This window comes from Corvus kubaryi, unplaced genomic scaffold (genome assembly GCF_017639235.1).
Source record: "Corvus kubaryi isolate FWS band 111438036 unplaced genomic scaffold, C.kubaryi_AGA036_p1.0 52672, whole genome shotgun sequence".
NCBI lineage: Eukaryota > Metazoa > Chordata > Aves > Passeriformes > Corvidae > Corvus > Corvus kubaryi.
In genome coordinates, this window is record NW_024581395.1 from 1 (window position 1) to 21,461 (window position 21,461).

Genomic DNA, 21,461 nt, shown 5'->3' on the forward strand with positions numbered 1-21,461 from the left:
GGACACGCCGCTCCCTGCCCAGGCCGGCGACACGGCCGGGCCGAGCCGGGTGTGAGGTGGCAGAGCACACAGAGCGAGTTTGCTGTTCTCTGCTTCCCCTCCACCTTCCCTACAGTTCTTCTCTCCCCTCTTGGCACTCTCCATAGGTGTCCCACTGCTCCTTCCCCACCCTTTCCCTGCAGCCCATCCTGCCCGTGCCCTGCTGGGAAGAAGGGCCCCCTCTGTGCTCCATCAATGGGGCCCTTGTGCTTTCACACTGGTGCTGTTCTCTGGGAAGCACGTCCGGGAGCCAGGCTGGCCACGGCAGGAATTCAGTGCTCAGATCCCAGAGCACCTCAGCACCTCTCCTCGGGCCTGTTTGTGTATCCCACCGGGGTGGCCTTCGGTGCTGTGCCCTGGAATGACTTCCCGGGCGGCTGTGCCTGAGTGGGGCTGGGCTGTGCCGTGGCAGGGGAGCTGAAATGCCACCGAGGGCTGCAAGGGTTGGAGGTGCTTCTGGAGAGCTCCGTGAAGGCCCCAGCACCATCAGAACGGGGTGTGAGGCTCCAGGGATTGGGTGGGAACGGGATCCAAGGTACATAAAACACGGAGAGGTTTCAACGCAAATGATTTAGGTAATTTGGAAAAATGCAGGCAGCGTTCCTGAGCCTGTAGTTCCTTGTGTTGGCCTTGATTGTTGTGGAGCAGCTGTACTTTGGATGGTGTCCTGGGAGGTGTTTGGTGTGCAGGGCGGTGTCAGGGACAGGCTGCTGCAGCCCAGCTGCCTCCAGAAGAGTTCAGATGTGCTGGTTCTCTTTGCTTTGTGCACACTTGTTGTATGTGTAACTCTGCCACTGCTCTGGGTGTTTGTACGAGAAAAGGGGCTGCTCCAGCTCCTGCTAACAAAGCAATCTGCTCTGTGCTCCTTCCTGCTGTAAGGCTTGCGAGTCATTTAAGGATTTTAGGCATCCAGGACATAGCTGAAACGTGCCATCCTTCAGCTATTTGGAGTCAGCTCACTTGGAACAGGGAAGCTGCTGTTTGCCTGAAGTTGGCAGTTTTTAGAAACAGAGTATCTCAAATTGGGAAACTGGGTTTTTTTTTTTTGTCAGGAGGGTGGGGATGAGGGTTTGGACATGGAGAGCGTGGGGCAAAGCATCCTTCAGAGGTTTGGAGCGCAGCAGAGGTGGTTCACTGCCCTCAGGGGTTTGTCTGCTGAGCTTTGAGCTGTGGATAGGGAGGTTTGTGCAGGAGGAGCTCACCCTGTCCGTGGAGTTACTGGATCCAACACTCATGTTGACCAGGTAGCAGCAGCCCTGTGTGCCCTGTTGGTTTGGGATGTCAGGAGCAATGGAAATGGAACTGAATTTTTATAAACGTGGTCCTGATAATCTTGCAGGTGGTTTGGGGAAATGAAGGCAGAAGCTTAAGAAACGAAGTGAAAAGCTCCTTTTCCATTTTTTCCCCTTCATCTGACTAGGATTAAGAAAGAGGAATGCTTGAATATGTGGTGTGGAAGAAAATCAGCGAGTTGTGGTGTGCTCTGCTGGCAGCAGAGCTGCAGGGAGGTGTAACTTCTAAAGGGAATGGGAAGAAGCTTAGGATAAACTTATCCTGAGACCTGTCCATGGTCCCTCAGCATTGAGTAGTCCATACTTGTGCTTATAAAATAAAGACATTGAAAGGCTTTGAATTATTTAGTTTAAGTCCAAAACACAAACAGCTTAAGACTGCAGTTTTTCAAATGTTCTGTGGGTAAATGTAAGAATTTATGTTCCAAAAGCCACCTTGGGAGTAAAACTCTCATGAATAAAAGTTTGGGATCTGCATGGCAGCACCCTCAGGAAAATATCAAAGATTTGGGATGCCTTAAGAAGGACTTTATGTCTTTGTGTGTGTGAGACTGAATTCCATTCTCCTCAAGAGGTTTTGATAAAGTTTCTCGAATTGCAAACCTGGCATTCCTAGTCACTTACACAGATGGATGCTTGTGTGAAACTGGTCTTGCTTTTACTCCACACAGATATTTTCTCCTTTCAAATGTCACAGGGTGAAGCTGTAGGTTTCAAGAAGGGATATTTGTAGCATCCAGTAAATGTCTTCTCATCCTGCTGCTTCGTGGTGGCACCAAGGGGAATTGTTCTGAGCCGGAGCTGGCATTAGAGATCGAGGAATTTGTGTAAAAATAGAAGCAGCAATTCCTCTTCCTTTGCAACCTACAGGAAGGAGAGCTCCATTAGTTTGGGAGTCTTAGTTTGCATGAGTGAAATGATTGTTTTTCTTAGTGAGTCTGTGGGAGGAACTTGGAAGAAGCTATTGGAGGAAGAATTCCTTTCTCTGACGGTTCTTCAGCTCCACGTGAGGGAACCTCGATTTGTTCACCTGCAGGGATGAGTTTCCTGTGCCCTGTGTTGTCTCCTGACAGCTCATCCTGTTGTGTACGTCCACCTTACAGGGAAATTCCTTCTCCCATCGTGCCCAGGCCTGTCCTGCTCAGCTGCTTTCAGTGGTTTTGGGTAGTTTTGATCTCTTGACTGTCAGTGATGTCTCTGTTGAGCCTTGGTTGGGGCAGGCAGAGCTGGGAGTGCAGTAGGAGCTTCCCGCAGGCACAGAGGCTGCTGGAGTGGGAACCTGGTGCTCACAGAGAGCTTCCCCAGCTGGGATTTTGGTGTAAAATGAGTCTCTTTCCCCCCCCACAGGCATCTTTGCTTACCTGAACTACCATGTTCCCCGGACGAGGCGGGAGATCCTGGAGACCCTCATCAAAGGGCTGCAGCGCCTGGAGTACCGGGGCTACGACTCCGCAGGTACCTGTCTGAGCTGCACTGGCTCTGCTGGGAGCTTGGGCTCTAAGTGATGGTTTTTATGGTGTGATTGTGAATGGTTTCTACCACCTTCTGCTCTTGAAGAAAGCTGGAACACAAACTGGATGTGCCTGTGGTCAGAGGTTTGGATTAACTTCAATATACAGATTTCTATAAACATTCTTGAGGGCTTTTGTTTTTTCCTCCTAAGGCTTTCAAAATACTGACAAGGTGACAAAGAGAAAACTGAGTTCTAATCTAAGGGGTATCTAGCCTTTATGTGGAGGGCCAGCTATTGGAGAAAGGGCTCTGGAAGAATCAAAAAGGGCAGAATTTGTTTACATAAAATACTGTAATAACTTTTGAACTTGACCCTCATTCTTTGTGTTCCATGGTGGGGTTTAGGTGTGGGACTGGATGGTGGAAATGACAAAGACTGGGAAGCCAATGCTTGCAAAATCCACATTATCAAGCAGAAGGGGAAAGTGAAGGCTCTGGATGAAGAGGTTCACAGTAGGTATCTCCCTTTCCTCCTTTGCCTGCCCTCTTCCCTTGACATGTCCTCTCACCTCGTTTTTTTTTAAATATCACCTGTTTTACCCACAAACACCGTATTTCCAAGTAACTTGTGTGTAAAGAGCCAGAGATGTAAACGCTCAGGGATGAGCTGTGAAGAGCCTGGTGATTCTGTGGTTGTTGGTGTGAAGCTACAGAGAAGTCCTGATTTTTTCAAGACAAATGAGTTGCCTCCTACTGAAGTAAGATAGACCTGAAATGCATCATGGAAAACAGACAAGAAAAACTCATAAACAGGCACCCAAAAAACGCCTTGAACTGAGAGTAGAGGAATTAGCAGGAGATAATTATCAAGACCTAGATCTTGGGCAGAAGGAGAAATGCTGTAAGGACCTCCCCAGCTGGGTTTTAAATGTTCCCATGGAACGCTTGTCCCAGCTCGAGCCGTCCCATGGGGCCGGGCTCTGCAGTGGCTGCAGGAGGGGTCTGGTGTGTGTCACTGTCACGTTGATTGGACTGCAGAGACCGAGGGCTTCTGCATCTCCTTCTGCCTCTTTGTGTTCCCTTGATTAAACCTTAAATTCATTAAATCTGCGCTCAGTGCAAAGATGCACAAAGTTGCTGGGAGTGGAATACAGGCTGTGTGAGGGTGGGGAGGTGCTTTTCAGAGTAGTCAGAATCTCAACTTCACATTCAGAAGCTGCTGTGTTGGTGTAATTCAGGTCTTTTTAACCCATTCTTGTGTTCACCTGAGGTGCAGAGTGCTGAGTGTCCCAGAGGGAGGTGGGTCAGTCTAATCTTAGTGTAAACCAGGAGCCAGAAAGCCCAGACAAGGTGGGGTGTGTGGTACAGAAATAGGAGATGGACAGAGGATTCCGGAAGGGAGGTTTTCCTGCTCAAGAAAATGTCAGGATATACAGTTTTAAAAAGATTGTGGAAACACTTGTGCAGCGAGAGGAGTATTTTTTTTTTCCAAAAGAAATATTCATGCTCATGGTAGACTTTGGAGAGAGCGGGGTTAGGGATGCAGGAATAACCATGGTGGTGTGCAGGGCTGGCTCAGCCACAGGTGACAGGATGGCAAGGAGCACCCCTGAGGGACAGCTCAGGGTTGGATTCTTCCTTAAAGGTTGCTTTTTGTTCTGGCAGAGTGAGGAATGCAGGGCTGTTTTCTGTGTGCATCTGCCTTGCCCTGAAACCCCTTGAGGTTTTGGTTTGGACTTTGATGATCCTAAAGGTCTTTTCCAACCTTGACAACTCTGTGATTCTGTCCTGTGGGATTTGCTGGCCCTGTCAGCATTGCTGCCCTGTAGTCCCCAAGGCCTGGCGAGACTCCCAGCTTGACCTGGGGTATGGACAACCCCTCAGGACTAAAACTTTCTGCTGCAGAGCAACAGGACATGGACCTGGACATCGAGTTTGACGTTCACCTGGGGATTGCCCACACGCGCTGGGCCACGCACGGGGAGCCCAACCCCATCAACAGCCACCCGCAGCGCTCCGACAAGAACAATGGTCAGTGCCTTCCCCGGACCCTTGGCTCCTCAGCAGCTCCTGGAGCCTCTGGGAGAGCTGCCTGCCCCTCCGTGTCCCGGGAGGGGTGGCTGGGCACCGGCAGTGGGTTCATTCAGGCCGTGGTGCTGAGCCCACTGGGCTTGGACTCGGGTTCTGGCCACGGGGAGTGTTCCCAGCAGTGAGGGATCCTGGAAAGGGTTGGGGTGGGTGCCCAGGGCTTGGGTGGGTGCGTGGGCACAGGGCAAGGAGGGGAAGACGGAAGGAAATGGGATGGTGGGAATTTTCATGGCTGTTCTTTGGAATGGAATTTCGTAAACTTTTTTCCCCTAATTCCCCCTGTAGGGAACGGGGTTGGTGTGCTCGGGGCTGTCACAGCGTGGGCTGTGCTGGCCGTGGCTGCCCAGGGGACAGCAGTGCTCAGCTGGCAGCAGCAGCAGCACGGAGTTCACTGCTCCCAACAGGACGGGAGCTGCCAAGTGCTCAGGTGCCTGCAGGGGCTTTGCAGGGTCTGGGTAGCCCTGGTGCCACCCAGGTCACTGCTATCCCCCCTATCCCAGCCATGCCAATGGGGCAGAGCAGGGAATGGCACCAGGAGGTGAAATGTGCTTTATTCTGCCGAGGGCCTGTCCCACAGGAATGTGTGTGGGCTCTGCTGCCAGGCTGGGGCTGGCACGGGGCTGAGCAGGGCCTTTCCTCTGTCCTCAGAGTTCATCGTCATCCACAACGGCATCATCACCAACTACAAGGACCTGCGGAAGTTCCTGGTGAGTGACCCCTGGGGCGTGAGACCCTCCCTTCTTTCCCACTCCCCTTTTCTCTCTCACCCTTCCCAGCTCACTCCCCCTCTTGTATTCTCACTCTCACTCTCCCATTTGCTCTCCCCACTCGCCCCGTTCCTTCACTCACATTGCTCCACTCACTGCTCACTCATCTCTCAGTCATTCCCCCACTCACATTCACTCCCACCTCCATTCATGTTCCCCCACCCATATTTTCACTCACTCCTTCCCTTACACTCACAGACTCTCCTACTCCGTGGGTGCATTCTCACATTTACATCCCCCCTTCCCTCCCTACGTCACTCCCACTCCCCACATTCCCCCACTCATATTCTGACATTCACACACTGCCCTGCTCACACCCCCCAACTTCCACTCCCTCCTCATCCCCCACTCATTCTCCCACTGAGACTTCCCCACCCAAACCCCCTCCCTGGGTCCCCCCACCCCGACTCTCCCCCTCACATTCTCACACTCCTCCACTCCCCTCACACTCCCACTCACTGCCCTCTTCTCCTCTCCTTGTATTGCAATTTGAAAGGTGGGAAGGAAGGATGGAAGGAAAGTGTGAGAAGAGGAGAAAAAGAAGGAAAAACGAAAGGCAGAAAAGTAAAAGAGGAAAAGCAGAGCAAAGGATGGGGAAAAAAGAGAGAAAAAAGGAGGAACAACTGCAGTATGGAAGGGTAAAAAGAAAGGAAAGAAGAAGGGGAGGAAAGAAAAGGAAGAGTAGGAAAAAGGAAAGGCAAGAAAAAGGGAAGGAAAAGGAAATATGAGGGAGGAAGGTAGGAGCAAAGAAAAGGAAAGACATAAGAAAAAGAAAAAAGTTAAAGGCAAGGTGAAGGGAGTAGTCAAAACAAAGGAAGGCAGGTGGGAAGGAAGGCAAAGGCAGGTGGAAGGGAAGGCAGAGGGCTGGTCACCCACACGGGCTGTCTCTGCAGGAGAGCAAGGGCTACGACTTCGAGTCGGAGACGGACACGGAGAGCATCGCCAAGCTGGTCAAGTACATGTACGACAACCGCGACAGCGACGACATCAGCTTCACCACGCTGGTGGAGAGGGTCATCCAGCAGCTGGTAATGCTGCGGGCAGGGAGGGCAGCTGTGGGACGGACACAGTGGGACAGACACCCCTACCCCCCCCAAAACAACCCCTGCCCTCCAGCGCTGCCAGGGCACTGCAGCACCAGCCCGTGCCACTGCTGCAGGATGCTCTGGGGCACGTGCTAAGGCGTGAACCTCTGACAGTTCATCTCAGGTGTACATTCGGTTTTCTTGAGCATTTGTCAGTATTCGTCTGGGTAATGAATAAATTTTGGGGCACGGCAGCACCTGGAGGCCTCCAGCCCTTGGCTGGGGTGGTGAGAGCGGGGAGGGAGCCGGCCTGGGAGAGCCTGTGCTGCTTCCAGTCCTTCCCGAAGCTCGGTCCGGGATTGCTGCTGACCCCTGGTGGGAGCTGCTCCGCGGAGCCTCTGCTTCCACTGGAGGTGATGTGCAGGAACAGGATCCACCACAGTTCACCTCTCACCCCCCAGCACCTGGTTCCGCTGAGTTCCTCACTGCTTTACCTGCCAGGAGCTGTTGCAGCAACAGGCCAAGAACTTGTGTTGCTGGCAGGTTGTGGCACCTCATCTGAGCAAACACTTGTTGCTTCTTTTGGTTTTGGTGCTTCTTTTAGCAGAGCTTTGCCTTTGGGTCCCCTCACTGCACCCTGAGCTAAAGCAGGAGCCACTTGGATAACCAAGGGAGTCTGAGTGTCTCTCTGGGGGTTCAGGACTCATTCAGTGGTGGAGGATGTGCTGCCAGGCTCAGGGGAGGGACACCCTTCCAGGATGGGGGGCTGGAGCTACAGGAGGTTCTGAAAACATCTGTAAAACCTCTCTGGTGTCTCTCCCACGTCCACAGAAACACAGGAGCAGTTTCTGTGCTGGGAACACTGAAATGGTGCCCAGGCCTCAGATAACAGAAGGGATGAACAGTTTGTTTCTCTTGTTCCAGGAAGGAGCTTTTGCCCTTGTGTTCAAGAGTGTTCATTACCCTGGGCAGGCAGTTGGTACCAGGTGAGTGTTGCCATGTGAGGAACATTCTTGCACCCTGTCTGTCACTTGTTTTTGTACCCCCACGTCAGAAGACAGAGTAGAGATCATTCTTACCGCACTGCATATGCAGGTGAGAGGGTGGTTGTTTTTAATTTCCTTTCTCTTGTTCTCCATCTCTCATAACAGAAAGTTCCCAGAAATACTTTGGAAATTTCTTATTTCCTGGTCTGGAACAGCTTGGTTTTGGTATCCTCTGGTTATGATCTGAAGGGAGATGATTTTACCTTTTCCTTTATGCTTGCCCTTGTGGCAGCACTTGGACAAGTCCTGCATTTGGCCTGGAATTTGGGCCAGCCTTGTGTTCAGGTTTTCTATCCCACTTTTAAACACCAGCATCAGCTGGGGTGGTTTCACTGTGTGTGTGCCTCCACAGGGGTTGAACTTAAGTGCCAAAGCCTGTTTGTAAGCATGTCCAGTGAGGAGCAGTCCCTGCTTCAGGTGTGCAGTGACTCTTGGGAATTTTGTCTAACCCTGATGCAGGTTGCTCACATCCCTGTGTTCTTTATCCCTGTGTTCTTTATCCCTGTGTTCTTTATCCCTGTGTTCTTTATTCTTTGTGTTTGCACCCCGTGTTTGCAGCAGCAGCTGCTCTGGGAGCCTCTGGCTGTGCCCTGGTGCACCTGAGCTGCTGCTGGGGAGCAGAGCCCCAGCGTGGGGTGTGGGGGTGTCCCCGGGGTGCTGAGGCTGTCCCTGTGTCCCTGCAGGCGAGGCAGCCCCCTGCTCATCGGCGTGCGCAGCGAGCACAAGCTCTCCACCGACCACATCCCCATCCTGTACCGCACAGGTGAGTGGGGAGCTCCTCCCCTCGCTGCAGGGCACGGCCACACACAGCTGTGGGCTCTGAAATACAGACTTCAGCTGGACTTTGGAAATGAAACCATTACTGGAGACGTTTTTTTAAAAGCAAGTTTTTAACCACATGTTCTACCCACCATATAGCTCAGGTTATAGGTGTTAGTTACCTCAGGTTGGCCTCTAGTGTTGTAATCAAAGATTTAATGTCCAGTTATTACAAGGAAAATTCATCTTACTGTAGTAGAATAAAGTATAGTCATGGAATGGTTTGGGTTGGGAGGGACCTTAAAGCCCATCTTGTTCCATGGGCAGGGACACCTTCCACTATCCCAGGTTGCTCCAAGCCCTGCCCAGCCTGGCCTTGGACACTTCCAGGGATGTTGGAATAGTTCAGTATAATAAATTAAACAGTACAGTTAAACTGAAGTCTGTATTCTGTGTGTGGCATGTTGGCATTTGTGAGCCTGGTAGTTTTCAAGAACAAAGAGGAGAGAGCTTTGCAGGCTGGAGCTTGGCACTGTCACCTTGCCCCTGCCACCCCACGCCATTTTTAGAAGCTGTTCCCCTTTGTGGGACAATGTGTGTTTATGTTGTCTGTCCATCCTGCTCTCCCATGTGTTCTACCACCACAGGCACCCTTGAAAATGAAGAGTGACTTAGAATTACTCTGTAACTCACTGCTGTCAGAGGGGTCTGAACCTGTCCAGTCCCTGGGCTTGTGTTCTGAGCAGTGCAGGGATCCAAAGGAATTGCTCTCCTGCCCTGCTGCCTCCTAGCAGTGTAGCTGCTGATCCCCTGCTGCAAGAACCAGCCCCAGGAGCTTTGCCTTTTGATTGAATAATTAGCAGTAATATTAATGCATTTATGTAACACTATATATTTTTACTGATTATCTGAAGTTTGTTTTTTTTTTTTCCAATTGCACTTTCAGCTGTACAATCTATGGATCATTCTTTTGATGGAATATCCATAAAAATGGAGGAAGGTGCCTACCAGAGAAAAGCTAGTACTTGAAATTTCAGACAAATCCTCCAGTTCCTTTGGAAAGGAATCAAATGAGACCAAGATGCATTGTCTTTTTAATATGTGGTTATTGCTTTCCATGCAGTGTAGTGAAACAAGTGGGAGAGTCAAAATTCCTTCTTGATCAGAAACACCACGAGCAACACATGGGAAAATCCACCCATCCCATTTCAAATACTGGGACATAATGCCCAGCATATGTGGAAAAGTGATGACAGTGCAGGTTGTACTGAGTGTTCCTGCAGCTCTGGCTGCAGAAGGAAACAGCGAATTACCTTAAAAATGAACCCCACTAAAGCAGAAGGCTGCTGATAATCCTAATGCAAGCATTGCTCCAAATTCCTTCTGGAGCTGTGTCCTGCCCCTGACCACGGTGTGAATCTGAGCTGCAGCCTCTGGTGGCAGCACTAAGGTTGGCCTGAGGCTGTTCATTTATCGGGGGAACCATCTGTTGTTCACTTGAAGTGCTTTAAAGGCCAGCCCGTCCCATGATGGGATGAACCGAGTTCACATCTGAAGCAGGAGAACCCTTTTCTGAGAGGGGGAGGATCTGATCCTTGGTGACTGTAAATAAATGGGATTCCACCCTCAGCAGAGGCTCAGTGGCCTCAGGCACTCCCTGGGTAAAATATCTGACATCTCTCTTGCTGGAGGAGAAGCAGACCTGGGTTTGTTGGGAGGTGAACCAGGAGCTGGTTTGCCTGACTCCAAACATCAGGTGAGGTTTTATTTCTCTTTACCCAGTGTATCTCTCAGTGTTTGAAGTAAAATTCTGTAGCCAGGTGAGTTCCCAGGGGCTCTGAGAACCCAAATCCCTCAGCTCTCAGAGGCACTGAGGCTTTTCTGAGTAATTGCCCCCCTGCCCCTTTTTACTGTACCTGGGTTAATTCTCCATTCTTGGGTACAGAAGAGATTTAAAAATTCCTTCTGTGTTGCTTCTAAATTGTAGTAGATGAGGGGTTGGTGCAGTGGAGCAACAATCAGATTATCTGTAGATAAATGGACAAATCCACAGGTAAAATAAAACTCATAACTGGCTGAAAATACTCACTGTAACTCCCTAACCCAGCCTTGGTGACTGCACACACAGTGCACGTGTGTGCACAATAACCACTCCCCAGTGCACAGCCTGTAACGAGGAAAGCAATGCAACATAATAAAGTCAATGCAGGGAAATGATCTATTTCGAGACACCAAATTTGCATGTTCTGATCAGGTCTGGGGTGCTTCTGTGGGGGAGTGGCCACTAACAGCTCTGCTCTGTCCTGTCTCAACAACAAAGGCGTTGTTTTCCTCCTTTACTGACTTCATAACTGAACTGGAAGGCTCTAAATCACTGGCTGAGTGGACCTTTTTTACTGAGTATCAACATGAAAGCAGTATTTTTCCTTCACGTTTTCATCTGCAGAAGTGTAGATCAGAACACCACGAGCTCTGCTTGCATCACTGAATCAGATCAGTGTCTAGTAGGTGAAACAACATCAGGATTATGGAATAAATATAGAATGGAGTAACTTCAGTGTTATTGTTCTTCAGCAATGGTCCCATTTTGGTGGATAAGCTGATTAATCCACCCCCACCCTCCCCATACCCTGCACAGTGACTGGCAAATAATTTTGCTCGAGGCTGGTGCTGAGCAGTAGGTGTTGGGTGCCTCATCTGCATCCCTGATGAGCTTCACCACTGAGAAGCAGTGTGGAGGAGGAGGATGAGATGGTATTGGGAATTGCCAGAGTACTCCAGAAAGGATCCTTGGTGAAACACTGAGCTTTTAGGACAGATTTTTCCAGAGCTGATTCGCAGTTCTGTGTCCTCCAGCACCCCTGGATGCCTCCCTGGCCAACAGCACAGGTCTGATTTTCTGATCAGGATGAGGTGGTTGGTTGATAGTGCAGGAGCAATGCAGAGCTCTTAATCCCAGACTTCCTGAGCTGTGAGCTCAGCCAGACAGAAATAGGTTTGGGTTCCACCTGCGGTGCTCAGGGGAGCTGGGTGGTCACACAGGTGGCAGCTCTGAAAGAATTTCCCCAGTGCTGAGAGTAACAGACAATGAAGGAGCAATGCTGGTCCATTTCTGGGGGCTCAGGAGAGTCTCACCAGACAGGAACATGGGAGAAGCTTAAACTGATCAACAGGGCAGGGAAATGTGGCTGCTCATAAAGCATCTTGAATTCTCTGCTAGTGGAGCCACACAAAACTTTAATCTGGATTTTTTCCTGATAAATTCCTCTAAACGTAAAAGTGCACTGGTAATACACTTGCAGACTTATTAAAAAACACAGAAATCTCTTGCAAGCAAACTGAGAAATGGGCACAACAGTACAAGTTCCTTTGCTGTGACCACCTGCAGGCGTGAAAATAGTGCTTCATGTTGGTACCGTGCCTTGGGGCCTCTCTGGGTGTGGCACCTGGGCAGCCCCTGACCCTCCTGTCTCCTAGGGAAAGACAAGAAGGGGAGCTGCAGCCTGTCCCGAGTGGACAGCACCACCTGCCTCTTCCCTGTGGAGGAGAAAGCTGTGGAATATTACTTTGCTTCTGATGCCAGGTAGGGTTTTCCAGCATCTCTGGTGTGTGTAGAAATATCCTGTTTAAAGCTCTCTTGAGCAAGAGATGGGGAGGCTGTGGGTTCTTGGTGAATAAATTGTGTGCATGTGGCCATTACTTCACAAATACCAAAACAGAGTTGCTGTTAAATGAATGAACACTGACCTTGGAATAGGGTGTTACCCTTCTTCGGGCTCACCTGTTGGTAGGATTTCCCAGTGATAGGAAACCTGAGGGAGTACTGACCTAAATTAGCAGGACAGATGCTAATTATGAGCAGAATTGTGTTGATTCTCCAGGGATCTCTGCACACATGCAATTCCTTCATCATCAAAGGTGGCATATTGCAGTCCCAGAGGAGTGAGAGAGACTAACTTGGCAGCAGCCTTAGCAGAGTTTTTGGGATTCTCTGGTTCAAGAGAAATGAGTGCTTGCTCCAGGAATGTAAAAATACTGCTGTGGTTGATTTCTGCAGCTCTTTCCATCAGAGAATTGTGGAGACTCTTAGGACAGCCCGATGTGTTCTGGTTTTAGAGCTTCTCAGTGACACTCCAGGGAGTGCTGCTGAGCAGATCCCAGGTGCCTCCACAGGGGACAAAGCTGTCCCTGGTTTTACAGATGGGTAAAGTGACATGCAGGGAGGGACAGTGGCTTATCCCTGGAAAAACCAAGGAAGGAACAGGCTGTTTGAGCAGCCTGTGTGCCAGGGGAAATCCCTGCCCTCCTGACCTCATAGCTCCAGACAGATCCCATTGCTGCACACGCTGCTTTGTCTGAGCAGTTCAGAGCTTCTCCTTAAAGCAGGCACTGAAATTAATAATGAGCCGGGTGGAAAAAAAATCCCGTTCCATTGGCAGGGTGGAAATGCCCTTTACAGGAGTGGCCCGATTTTAACAGGCGAGGAAATTCCTCGACTCCGGAGCCGCGCGTGGGGTGTGCTAGGAAGGGCTGAGCCCTGAGCTCCCAGAGCAGGGGCTGATGTGCTCTGTGCCCCCGCAGCGCTGTCATCGAGCACACCAACCGCGTGATCTTCCTGGAGGATGACGACGTGGCGGCCGTGGTGGACGGGCGTCTGTCCATCCACCGCATCAAGCGCACGGCCGGCGATCACCCGGGCCGGGCCGTGCAGACCCTGCAGATGGAGCTGCAGCAGATCATGAAGGGTGAGAGCTGCTGGCTGGCAGCGGGGAGGGGCTGCTGGGTCACGGGGGGGAGGGCCTGGAGTCACCCGGTGCCATCCCTGCCCCGAGGGATGCCCGGCCCTCCAAGGGCAGAGGTCCCACAGCCTGGTCCAGTGCTGTGTCACCCTCATGGGCAAAAAAGTCCCCACGTGTAACGGGACTTTCCCTCTAGTTGCTGACACCTTACTGAGGAGAATTGTGGGGCTGAGGATTTTGCCTCCTGCTTGGAGCCATCTGGTTTTTCCAAGACTGATCCCTCACGAACTTGCCAGCCTGGATCTGCCCTTCACTGACACCTTCCAGAAACCTGAATCAAGCTCTCATCATGAGCTGATGTTTTGACAGAAAAAGAAGTATCAGTTTAATAATCTCTAGCTGGTAACTGGCCTGGTCCAAGCTTTTCCCTACATACACAGGAAAAATGGCAATTACTAGGAGGTAAAGTGTTCTAATTTGTTTTCTTTCTTTCTTCATAGGTAACTTCAGCTCGTTTATGCAGAAGGAAATATTTGAACAGCCAGAATCTGTTGTTAATACGATGAGAGGAAGGGTCAACTTCGATGACTACACTGGTAATTGAGCTTGAGCCTCCCTCATTCCCAACAGCTCTGTATCTAGCAGTTACTCATGGTAGTCACAGGGGAGGAAGTGGGTGATGCAGTGGGAGATGGAAACCCTGCTGGTGTGAGATGAAGTGTGTGTCACAGAGTGCCTCCAGAATTCCACGTGCTGGTGGCAAGATCCCATTTTATGATGGTGTTTTGCTGAGTGGATGATGGAGATGGTAACACGCTGTTAGCATCAATGATCTTGAGAATTTCTCCTACCTGGCCACCCTGATTTTCCTCTCCAATGTTGCTCACAGTGAACCTGGGTGGGCTGAAGGATCACATCAAGGAGATCCAGAGGTGTCGGCGTTTGATCCTCATTGCCTGTGGCACGAGTTACCACGCAGGAGTGGCTGTGAGTGCTGGGCTCTGGGACCTGGGCTGGGCTCAGTGCCAGAATCACAGGCTGGGGTGGGTTTCAGGGACCTTAAAGCCCATCCAGTGCCACCCCTGCCGTGGGCAGGGACACTTCTCACTGTCCCAGGTTGCTCCCAGCCCCGTCTACCCTGGCCTTGGACACTGCCAGGGATCCAGGGGCAGCCCCAGCTGCTCTGGGCACCCTGTGCCAGGGCCTGGCCACCCTCACAGGGAAGAACTTCCTCCTAATAATCAAATTTAAGTCTACCCTTTTTCAGTTTAAACCCATTCCCCTTTGTCCTGCCACTCCAGGCTCTTGTCCCCAGTCCCTCTCCAGGTCTCCTGGAGCCCCTTTAGGCCCTGGAAGAGGCTCTGAAGTCCCCCCGGAGAGTGTGTGGAGTGTGCCAGGCAGATTAAGGATTGATTTCAGGTTAGGGATTGATTCTTAACCTTAATCAGGTTAAGAGTAAGCAGGTGCACACAGGTGAATGAAGGAGGACCCTTGTGAAAGCTGCAAACACCAGACTTCCAGCTCACAGCAACAGCAGGAGGAAATAAAAGCTGATGAACCTGAACTTAGGGAAGTGGTTCCTGTGACTTCCATGGCTGTGGAAAGCTTTGGAAAACAAAGGCTGCTCTGTTGTAAAAAGCAGCTGGCAGGGGAGGGATGATGCAGGAGCAGAATGCAGCAAGGCAGGGGCTGCCAGGAGCCAGGTGGGATTTCTGGTTGGCCTGGATGTAGGTGGTGGTTTCTGAGTTCTTCAAGCTGCAGTCTGATACACGCTCAGGACACCCAGTATTGCATAATCTGTGTGGAGGGTTACATAATATGTGAGCCTTACTTAAGAGAATTCTCGGTTTGAGGGAGGGGTTGGCCTCACAGGCTGGTGGTGATGCCAAAGCAAGGTCGCTTCTCACAGGGGTTGTTGGTGACTTGAGTGTGGGCACTACTGAGTAATTAAAGTATAATCCAGCACTGATTTTCATGTGGGACTTTTAACAGTAATATTTTCCAGTGTGTGGCAGCTAGAAAGCTTTTTTTTGTGCAAACACTTGGTTTTATAAACATGATGTAATACCTGACTTCCTGCCCCTCCTTGTGCCAGACCCGCCAGGTGCTGGAAGAGCTGACGGAGTTACCTGTCATGGTGGAGCTGGCCAGCGACTTCCTGGACAGGAACACCCCTGTGTTCAGGGACGACGTCTGCTTCTTCCTCAGCCAGTCAGGTACGGGCTCCCTTCCCCAGCCTCACTCCCTCCTGCCCAGAATGGAGGGAGAAGGCAGCAGGGCCAGGTCTGGTGCCTGTCTGCAGGACTGTGTGTGGTGATGTGAGGGAGGATGCTCAGATTCCAGGGCTGGGAGGTTCTGCTCCCTCCAGCTGCAGCTGCTGCAGGGCTCCTGTGGCTGACAGGTGGAACAGGAGTTTTGTTTCCTTTCTCTGCACCGATCAACAGACTGGAAGTGCTGCTGAGCTCGGGGTGAAGGCAGCTCCACAGCTCCTTTGGAATAGTTTTAGTTCCCTAGTTAAAGCACCACCATATGGTGGATTGGAGCCACAGAAGAAAGGAAACTCTTAGACATGAATATCAGAAAATCCAACTAACTTGGAATGGAGTAGGAGATAAAAGGCACACCGAGGCATAAAAGAATTTATATGAGGTACTTCATATTTTCAAGGACAACTGCGATGCAAAATGTTTTTTTTCCCTTCTTAGTTGCATTTACCATTTCAGGTTTTCATGACTGATCTTCAGCTGTGACACTAAAACCAGTCATTACTTTATCTCCACAGGTTAAAATACCCTCTTGGGAGCAATTTTTTTCTCCTCTGTAGCAATTTCTTTCTTCTCAGTACCAAATGTCTCAGAATATCCTCTCTGTGGGGGGCTGATGGTCAGGTTCTCCCTGGGCTTTTTGAAGACACTTTTTTTTTAAACCATAGCAGAACACTGGCTTTTCCTTACAGCAAATGCTGCGGATAGGTTTTGTGTTTTCTGGGTGTCACTGCCCTGTGTTCAGGGTTCAGACACAGCGTGCTGGGGCTGAAGTGGCTGCTGCCACCTCCTTGGCTTGCAGGGAGCACAAACCTCTGGGGCTGTGTTTGGGGACTTGGTGCATTTCCCACCTGCAGTGGCAGCAGAGCAGCAGCACTGAGCCCCCATCCCTGTGCTTCCCTGTGCTTCCCTGTGTTCCAGGGGAGACAGCAGACACCCTGATGTGCCTTCGGTACTGCAAGGAGAGGGGAGCCCTGACCGTGGGCATCACCAACACCGTGGGCAGCTCCATCTCCCGCGAGACCGACTGCGGGGTGCACATCAACGCGGGCCCCGAGATCGGCGTGGCCAGCACCAAGGTGGGGCACAACCCACACCCCTCCCTGATTTTATTTGGTGTTCCTGCCACCAGAACCCCTCCTGGAAGGGCTTGGCCCCGTTAAATGCTTCCTGTTCCCTCTGTACCTGTCGCTGCTGATGGTTGTGCAGTTACAGACCAGCAGCACCCTGTGTGTTCTCTGTCCTGGAGCTTGCAAAGGGCTTTTTTTTTGGTCCCTTTTTAAAATGAAATAATATAAGGAAACTACATTAAACATTGAAAACAAATGGGTCTCAGAGGGAATGATTCCCTAAGAGGTCAGAATTCCCTTTGCCATTGTTTGTCTCGAGGTACAGATTCAGTTTAAACTAAGGTCAGAGATGAAAAAGGAAATTAATAGACAAGATAATGGAAACTTTGTCTGCATGTAACTCCCTCACTGGCTCTGCTTTACCAAAGATATTAAAACTATACTTTTAACAAATGGGAGAATGGTCTTTTACAGAAAGCTACTATTTGTGTCCAGATAACAGGATTATTCTGGCTATGTGTGATACAGTATGAAATAACTTACTTTGCTGCGTTTCATTTTGATGAAGTGCTTGTGCATGGTGAAATCTGCTTTGGTTTAGTTATATTTAGAGGCGAGATGATGTCAATCTGTTACATAAATTCAGCCAAAAACCACATTTGAGTTTAATAGTTCATTGGGGAATTTGATCATGGAAAATTCATGAGTCTCTTACAAGAAACTCTTGAACGAGCTATTTGTCCCTGTTGTTTTCACATGGCCAACAGTTACAGTTTGGAGATAAATGGCATTTTTTCTCTGATGCTGTGGGGAGTTACCAAAGTTGTGCATGTATGAAATAGGGTCTTGAAAAGTTTCTGCCCTCAGGTTGCCCAGAACTTCCTTTTGGGAATATTCTAAACAGCCCAGGCATGTTAATGTGGCTGCTGGGTGCTCTTGCAGACAGTGGAGCCTTACTCAGGGGAGAGGTTCAGGAGAGTCTGTTCTTAGAGAAGGGAGGTGGGAAATCACAGCTGCCTTTGTGTTCCTTGAGTGTGGTCCAAAAAGATCTCGGCTGGTTGTCGTGGGCTTCCAACAAACATCTCCAGTCAGTGGCCTGCTCTTGTCCAGTGTTCTCAGGAGTCACTTGCAGTAAAGGAGGACACGGGTACGGTCACAAAATAGGGTTTAGTAGTCACCAGGGAATCTTAGAATATAAAGTCTTGGTTGTTGTGTCTGAATCTCCTGGAGTATGAGGAGATCATCACGTGCCTCTGTTGAGATCTGCTCAGGTGAGATTTGCCTTGTGAGCTCACGTTCGTTTTTGCTGCTGACTTGGAATAAAAGCTGCCACTTGGTCTGAGGATTTCACCTGCTGGGTGACAATCACCTGGCTGGTGCAGCAGTGACGTTTCTCTCGTGCCCCACCCCAGGCCTACACCAGCCAGTTCGTGTCCCTGGTGATGTTTGCCCTGATGATGTGCGATGACAGGATCTCCATGCAGGAGCGGCGCAAGGAGATCATGCGGGGGCTGAAGGGGCTGCCAGGTAGGACCCCGGGCAGAGCTGGACCCTGCAGAGAGGGGCTGGGGGGATCGGGAGGGCAGCAGGGCTGTCACAATTCCTTGTTCTCTCTGGTGTCTCCAGGCCACCAAACTGGACCAGTAAAACTCTGAGCCCGGGGATTTTACAGGTCACTGCTGGCTGTGTGAGTGAAGGGTGAGTGGGGTGTGTAGTGTGAGGCACACACATGAGCACACTCAGTCTGGACTCTTCCCCTTCCCTCTAGACTTGATTAAAGAAGTGCTGAGCATGGATGATGAGATCCAGAAGCTGGCCACAGAGCTGTACCATCAGAAGTCTGTCCTCATCATGGGACGTGGCTACCACTACGCCACGTGTCTGGAGGGAGCCTTGGTGAGATTTCTTTATTTAAAGCTGGCTCAAACACAGCCACAGACTTCAGACCTCTGCACAGGGAGCAACATCTGGCTGCAAGTGCAGTTGTAAATGCAGCCATGGCTCTGCTGTGTTGGCCAACACTGGGTTAAATGGAGGGCCCTGGCACAGGGTGCCCAGAGCAGCTGGGGCTGCCCCTGGATCCCTGGGAGTGCCCCAGGCCAGGCTGGACACTGGGGCTGGGAGCAGCCTGGGACAGTGGGAGGTGTCCGTGCCATGGCAGGGGTGGCACTGGATGGGTTTTAAGGTCCCTCCAACCCAAACTGTGCCATGATTACAAATAACTAAAAGTCACTGTGACATTGCTGAGGCTGCTGCTGGAAGATTCCCATGTCACAGGCTACAGTGGGTTGGAAGGGTATGTTTTCCATGTTCACGCTGGGAATGCTTTACTGCACAAACTGGGCACCCTAATAAATTGAAAACTGAGCGTGTACTTTCCAAACCCATACACTGCAGCTTCTACATTTGAGGAGATTCCTGTTGTCAGTGCTGTCCCCACTTTGCCCAGTCAGGCTGGGAGGATGGCTGTGGTGGCTGATGGCAAGTCATAAGGGCTGTGGTGCTTTGGTGGTACAGCTGGAAGTGTTGGTGGCCTGAACAGCCCAGCCCAGGGGCACTGCTCGGATCTGGGTTTTTTGGCCTGACTTGCTTGGATCTGAGGAGAGCCAGAACTGAGTTTCACAAAGTGCAAGAATTCACAGAGGTGATTAAAAAAAATAAAGTAGCATGTTGCTCAAAGTTTTATGAATTTTTTCCCCCTCTAGAAAATAAAAGAAATCACCTACATGCACTCGGAAGGGATCCTGGCCGGGGAGCTGAAGCACGGCCCGCTGGCCCTGGTGGACAAGCTCATGCCTGTGATCATGATCATCATGAGAGACCACACCTATGCCAAGTGCCAGAACGCTCTCCAGCAGGTCATTGCACGGCAGGTAAGGGCCTGGTAAGGTCTGCAGTGCATCAGAAGTGATGCTTTTAATAGAAGAGCAGTTCACAGACACCCAGACTGTTCACTTCGGTGTCATTGCCCACATGTGAGTTCAGTAAGTACTGTGGGCATTTCAAGAGCAAGTTTTGCAACAACTGCAGAAGCCTGGCATGGTCTGCTTAACCCTTAAATACCCCACAGGGCTGCCCAGGGGATGTGATGCTGTTTGGTTCTAAATTGAGTAATAAATTTTGCCACTGACACTCTGCAGAGAAGTGAGGAAAGAACCTTCCAGAGACCTGCTTTCCTTCAGCATTCCCCTCTGTTGCAGGGACGACCTGTGGTGATTTGTGACAAGGAGGACATCGAGACCATTAAGAACAACAAAAGAACAATCAAAGTTCCCCACTCAGTGGACTGTCTGCAGGGGATCCTGAGTGTGATCCCTCTCCAGCTGCTGGCGTTCCACCTCGCCGTGCTCAGGGGCTATGATGTGAGTACAGCACTGCTTCCTCCTGCACTCTGTGTGCTGCCGTGTGCTGGGCGATGCTGCAGGGCTCGGGGGGTGTCTGTGTGACTGCTCGAGCTGCTGGAATGCCCAGGTCCAAGGACTGTCCTGGCCAGTACAGAACTGGGAGGAGGCCCAGTACACGCGGCCGAGTCTGGTGCGGCTGAGCTGGGACGTGTGTCTGGTCTGGTAGGAGCTCACAGGTTCTGGAGGGCTGGCAGGGAGCTCAGAGGAAGGCAACAACCCTCACAAGGGTGCTTGGCAAACAGTTTGGTGTTAGGTATTTGATCTTAATACAGACACTGGCCTCTACCTGTTATCAGTGACCTCTTATCATTTGAGCACTGGAACTACGTGGACTAAAGGGACTCCCTCCTTAGTTTTGAGAGGAGTTGTAACAATTAAGGTTGTGGACTTTTTTCTGCACTGATTATCCTAAATTAACATGAGAATATGTTGAATTGTTTTCAGTTGAAACACAGAACAGACATTCCACACGTTACAAAGTTATACACAAACAAACAGTGTGTAAATACTCACAAGCCTGTTCTTTCTCCTCCCTCTCTGCAGGTTGATTTTCCAAGAAATCTGGCCAAGTCCGTAACTGTAGAGTGAAAGATCATCTGAATCATAGGGGCAAAGGGGAATTAAATGAAAGACTTTTTTTGGTACCAAAATAACTTGATTTTAAAGCCCCCTAGGTAAATCTTATTTTGCTAAATCATTGTTTGTGTGTAAGATCACCATAATTCCATTACATTAGTGATTGTCCAATTGATTCCACATGCTATGTCAATAGCTCTGGGTTTTTTTGAACAACAGACTTCCGTGAAAGATGTTAAATGGTTTTCCTTAAAGATTGCTGAGTCTTCTAGGTAAGGGGCCCTCCATTTTACTTTGAGCTGATGTCATTGTCTCTTACCCCATGTGGCTCATTCCAGTCATTGATGAGAAACCACTGAAGGAATTAATCAGTCAGCTGTCATGCTCTCAGGCAGTGAAGCAGGACACCAGAATACACACCTGGAACAAGAGCTGGTACTGGTCACGCTTGTGCAGATATTCTGCCAGTGAAGGAAACTGCAGACAAGCCTTTGGGTAAATTCCTGCCTCAGGTACACGAGGGAGTTCAGCTGAGCTGTCACAGCCTCCTAGCTCCTGGGCACGTGGTGAATGTGCCAAGGAGAGAACGCTGCTCCAGAAGGATTTTATCTATACCAAAAACATAGCAAGTGACAATCTCGTAGCCATGGTGGCCACGGCGTGGTGTGACCCCAGTGTGGCCAGTGGGACCCGCCCTAGCTGGGACTGGGAGCACTGGCTGGCCAGTGGGGGTGAGGGCAGAGAGGAGTGACCAGTGCTCGCCCTGAGCTGGTGGCTGTTGCTGCTGATGGTTGGTTGGGGTTTTTTAAAAGAAGTGCTGAGGGTTTTCCCCCCAAACTGAGGGGCACTGGGGCATTGTAACACACCTGAGTGTCCCAGCTCTGTGCACACACCTGAGTGTCCCAGCTCTGTGCACACACCTGGGTGTCCCAGCTCTGTG

At 50.5% G+C, this 21,461-nt stretch overlaps 1 protein-coding gene across 1 annotated transcript; it reads left to right on the forward strand.

Annotated features, from left to right (window-relative positions):
• Positions 1-2,657: 2,657 nt before the first annotated feature.
• Positions 2,658-20,929, forward strand: LOC121672364 (glutamine--fructose-6-phosphate aminotransferase [isomerizing] 1). Its single transcript, XM_042044985.1, has 18 exons — positions 2,658-2,786; positions 3,189-3,296; positions 4,689-4,814; positions 5,520-5,578; positions 6,532-6,666; positions 7,588-7,649; positions 8,393-8,472; positions 11,946-12,051; positions 13,050-13,213; positions 13,708-13,803; positions 14,097-14,194; positions 15,303-15,423; positions 16,393-16,550; positions 17,954-18,068; positions 18,310-18,437; positions 19,247-19,414; positions 19,742-19,903; positions 20,489-20,929. Exons 3-18 carry the CDS (start codon positions 4,700-4,702, stop codon positions 20,531-20,533), a joined length of 1,812 nt encoding a protein of 603 aa, XP_041900919.1. The 5' UTR covers positions 2,658-2,786; positions 3,189-3,296; positions 4,689-4,699; the 3' UTR covers positions 20,534-20,929.
• Positions 20,930-21,461: the final 532 nt, after the last annotated feature.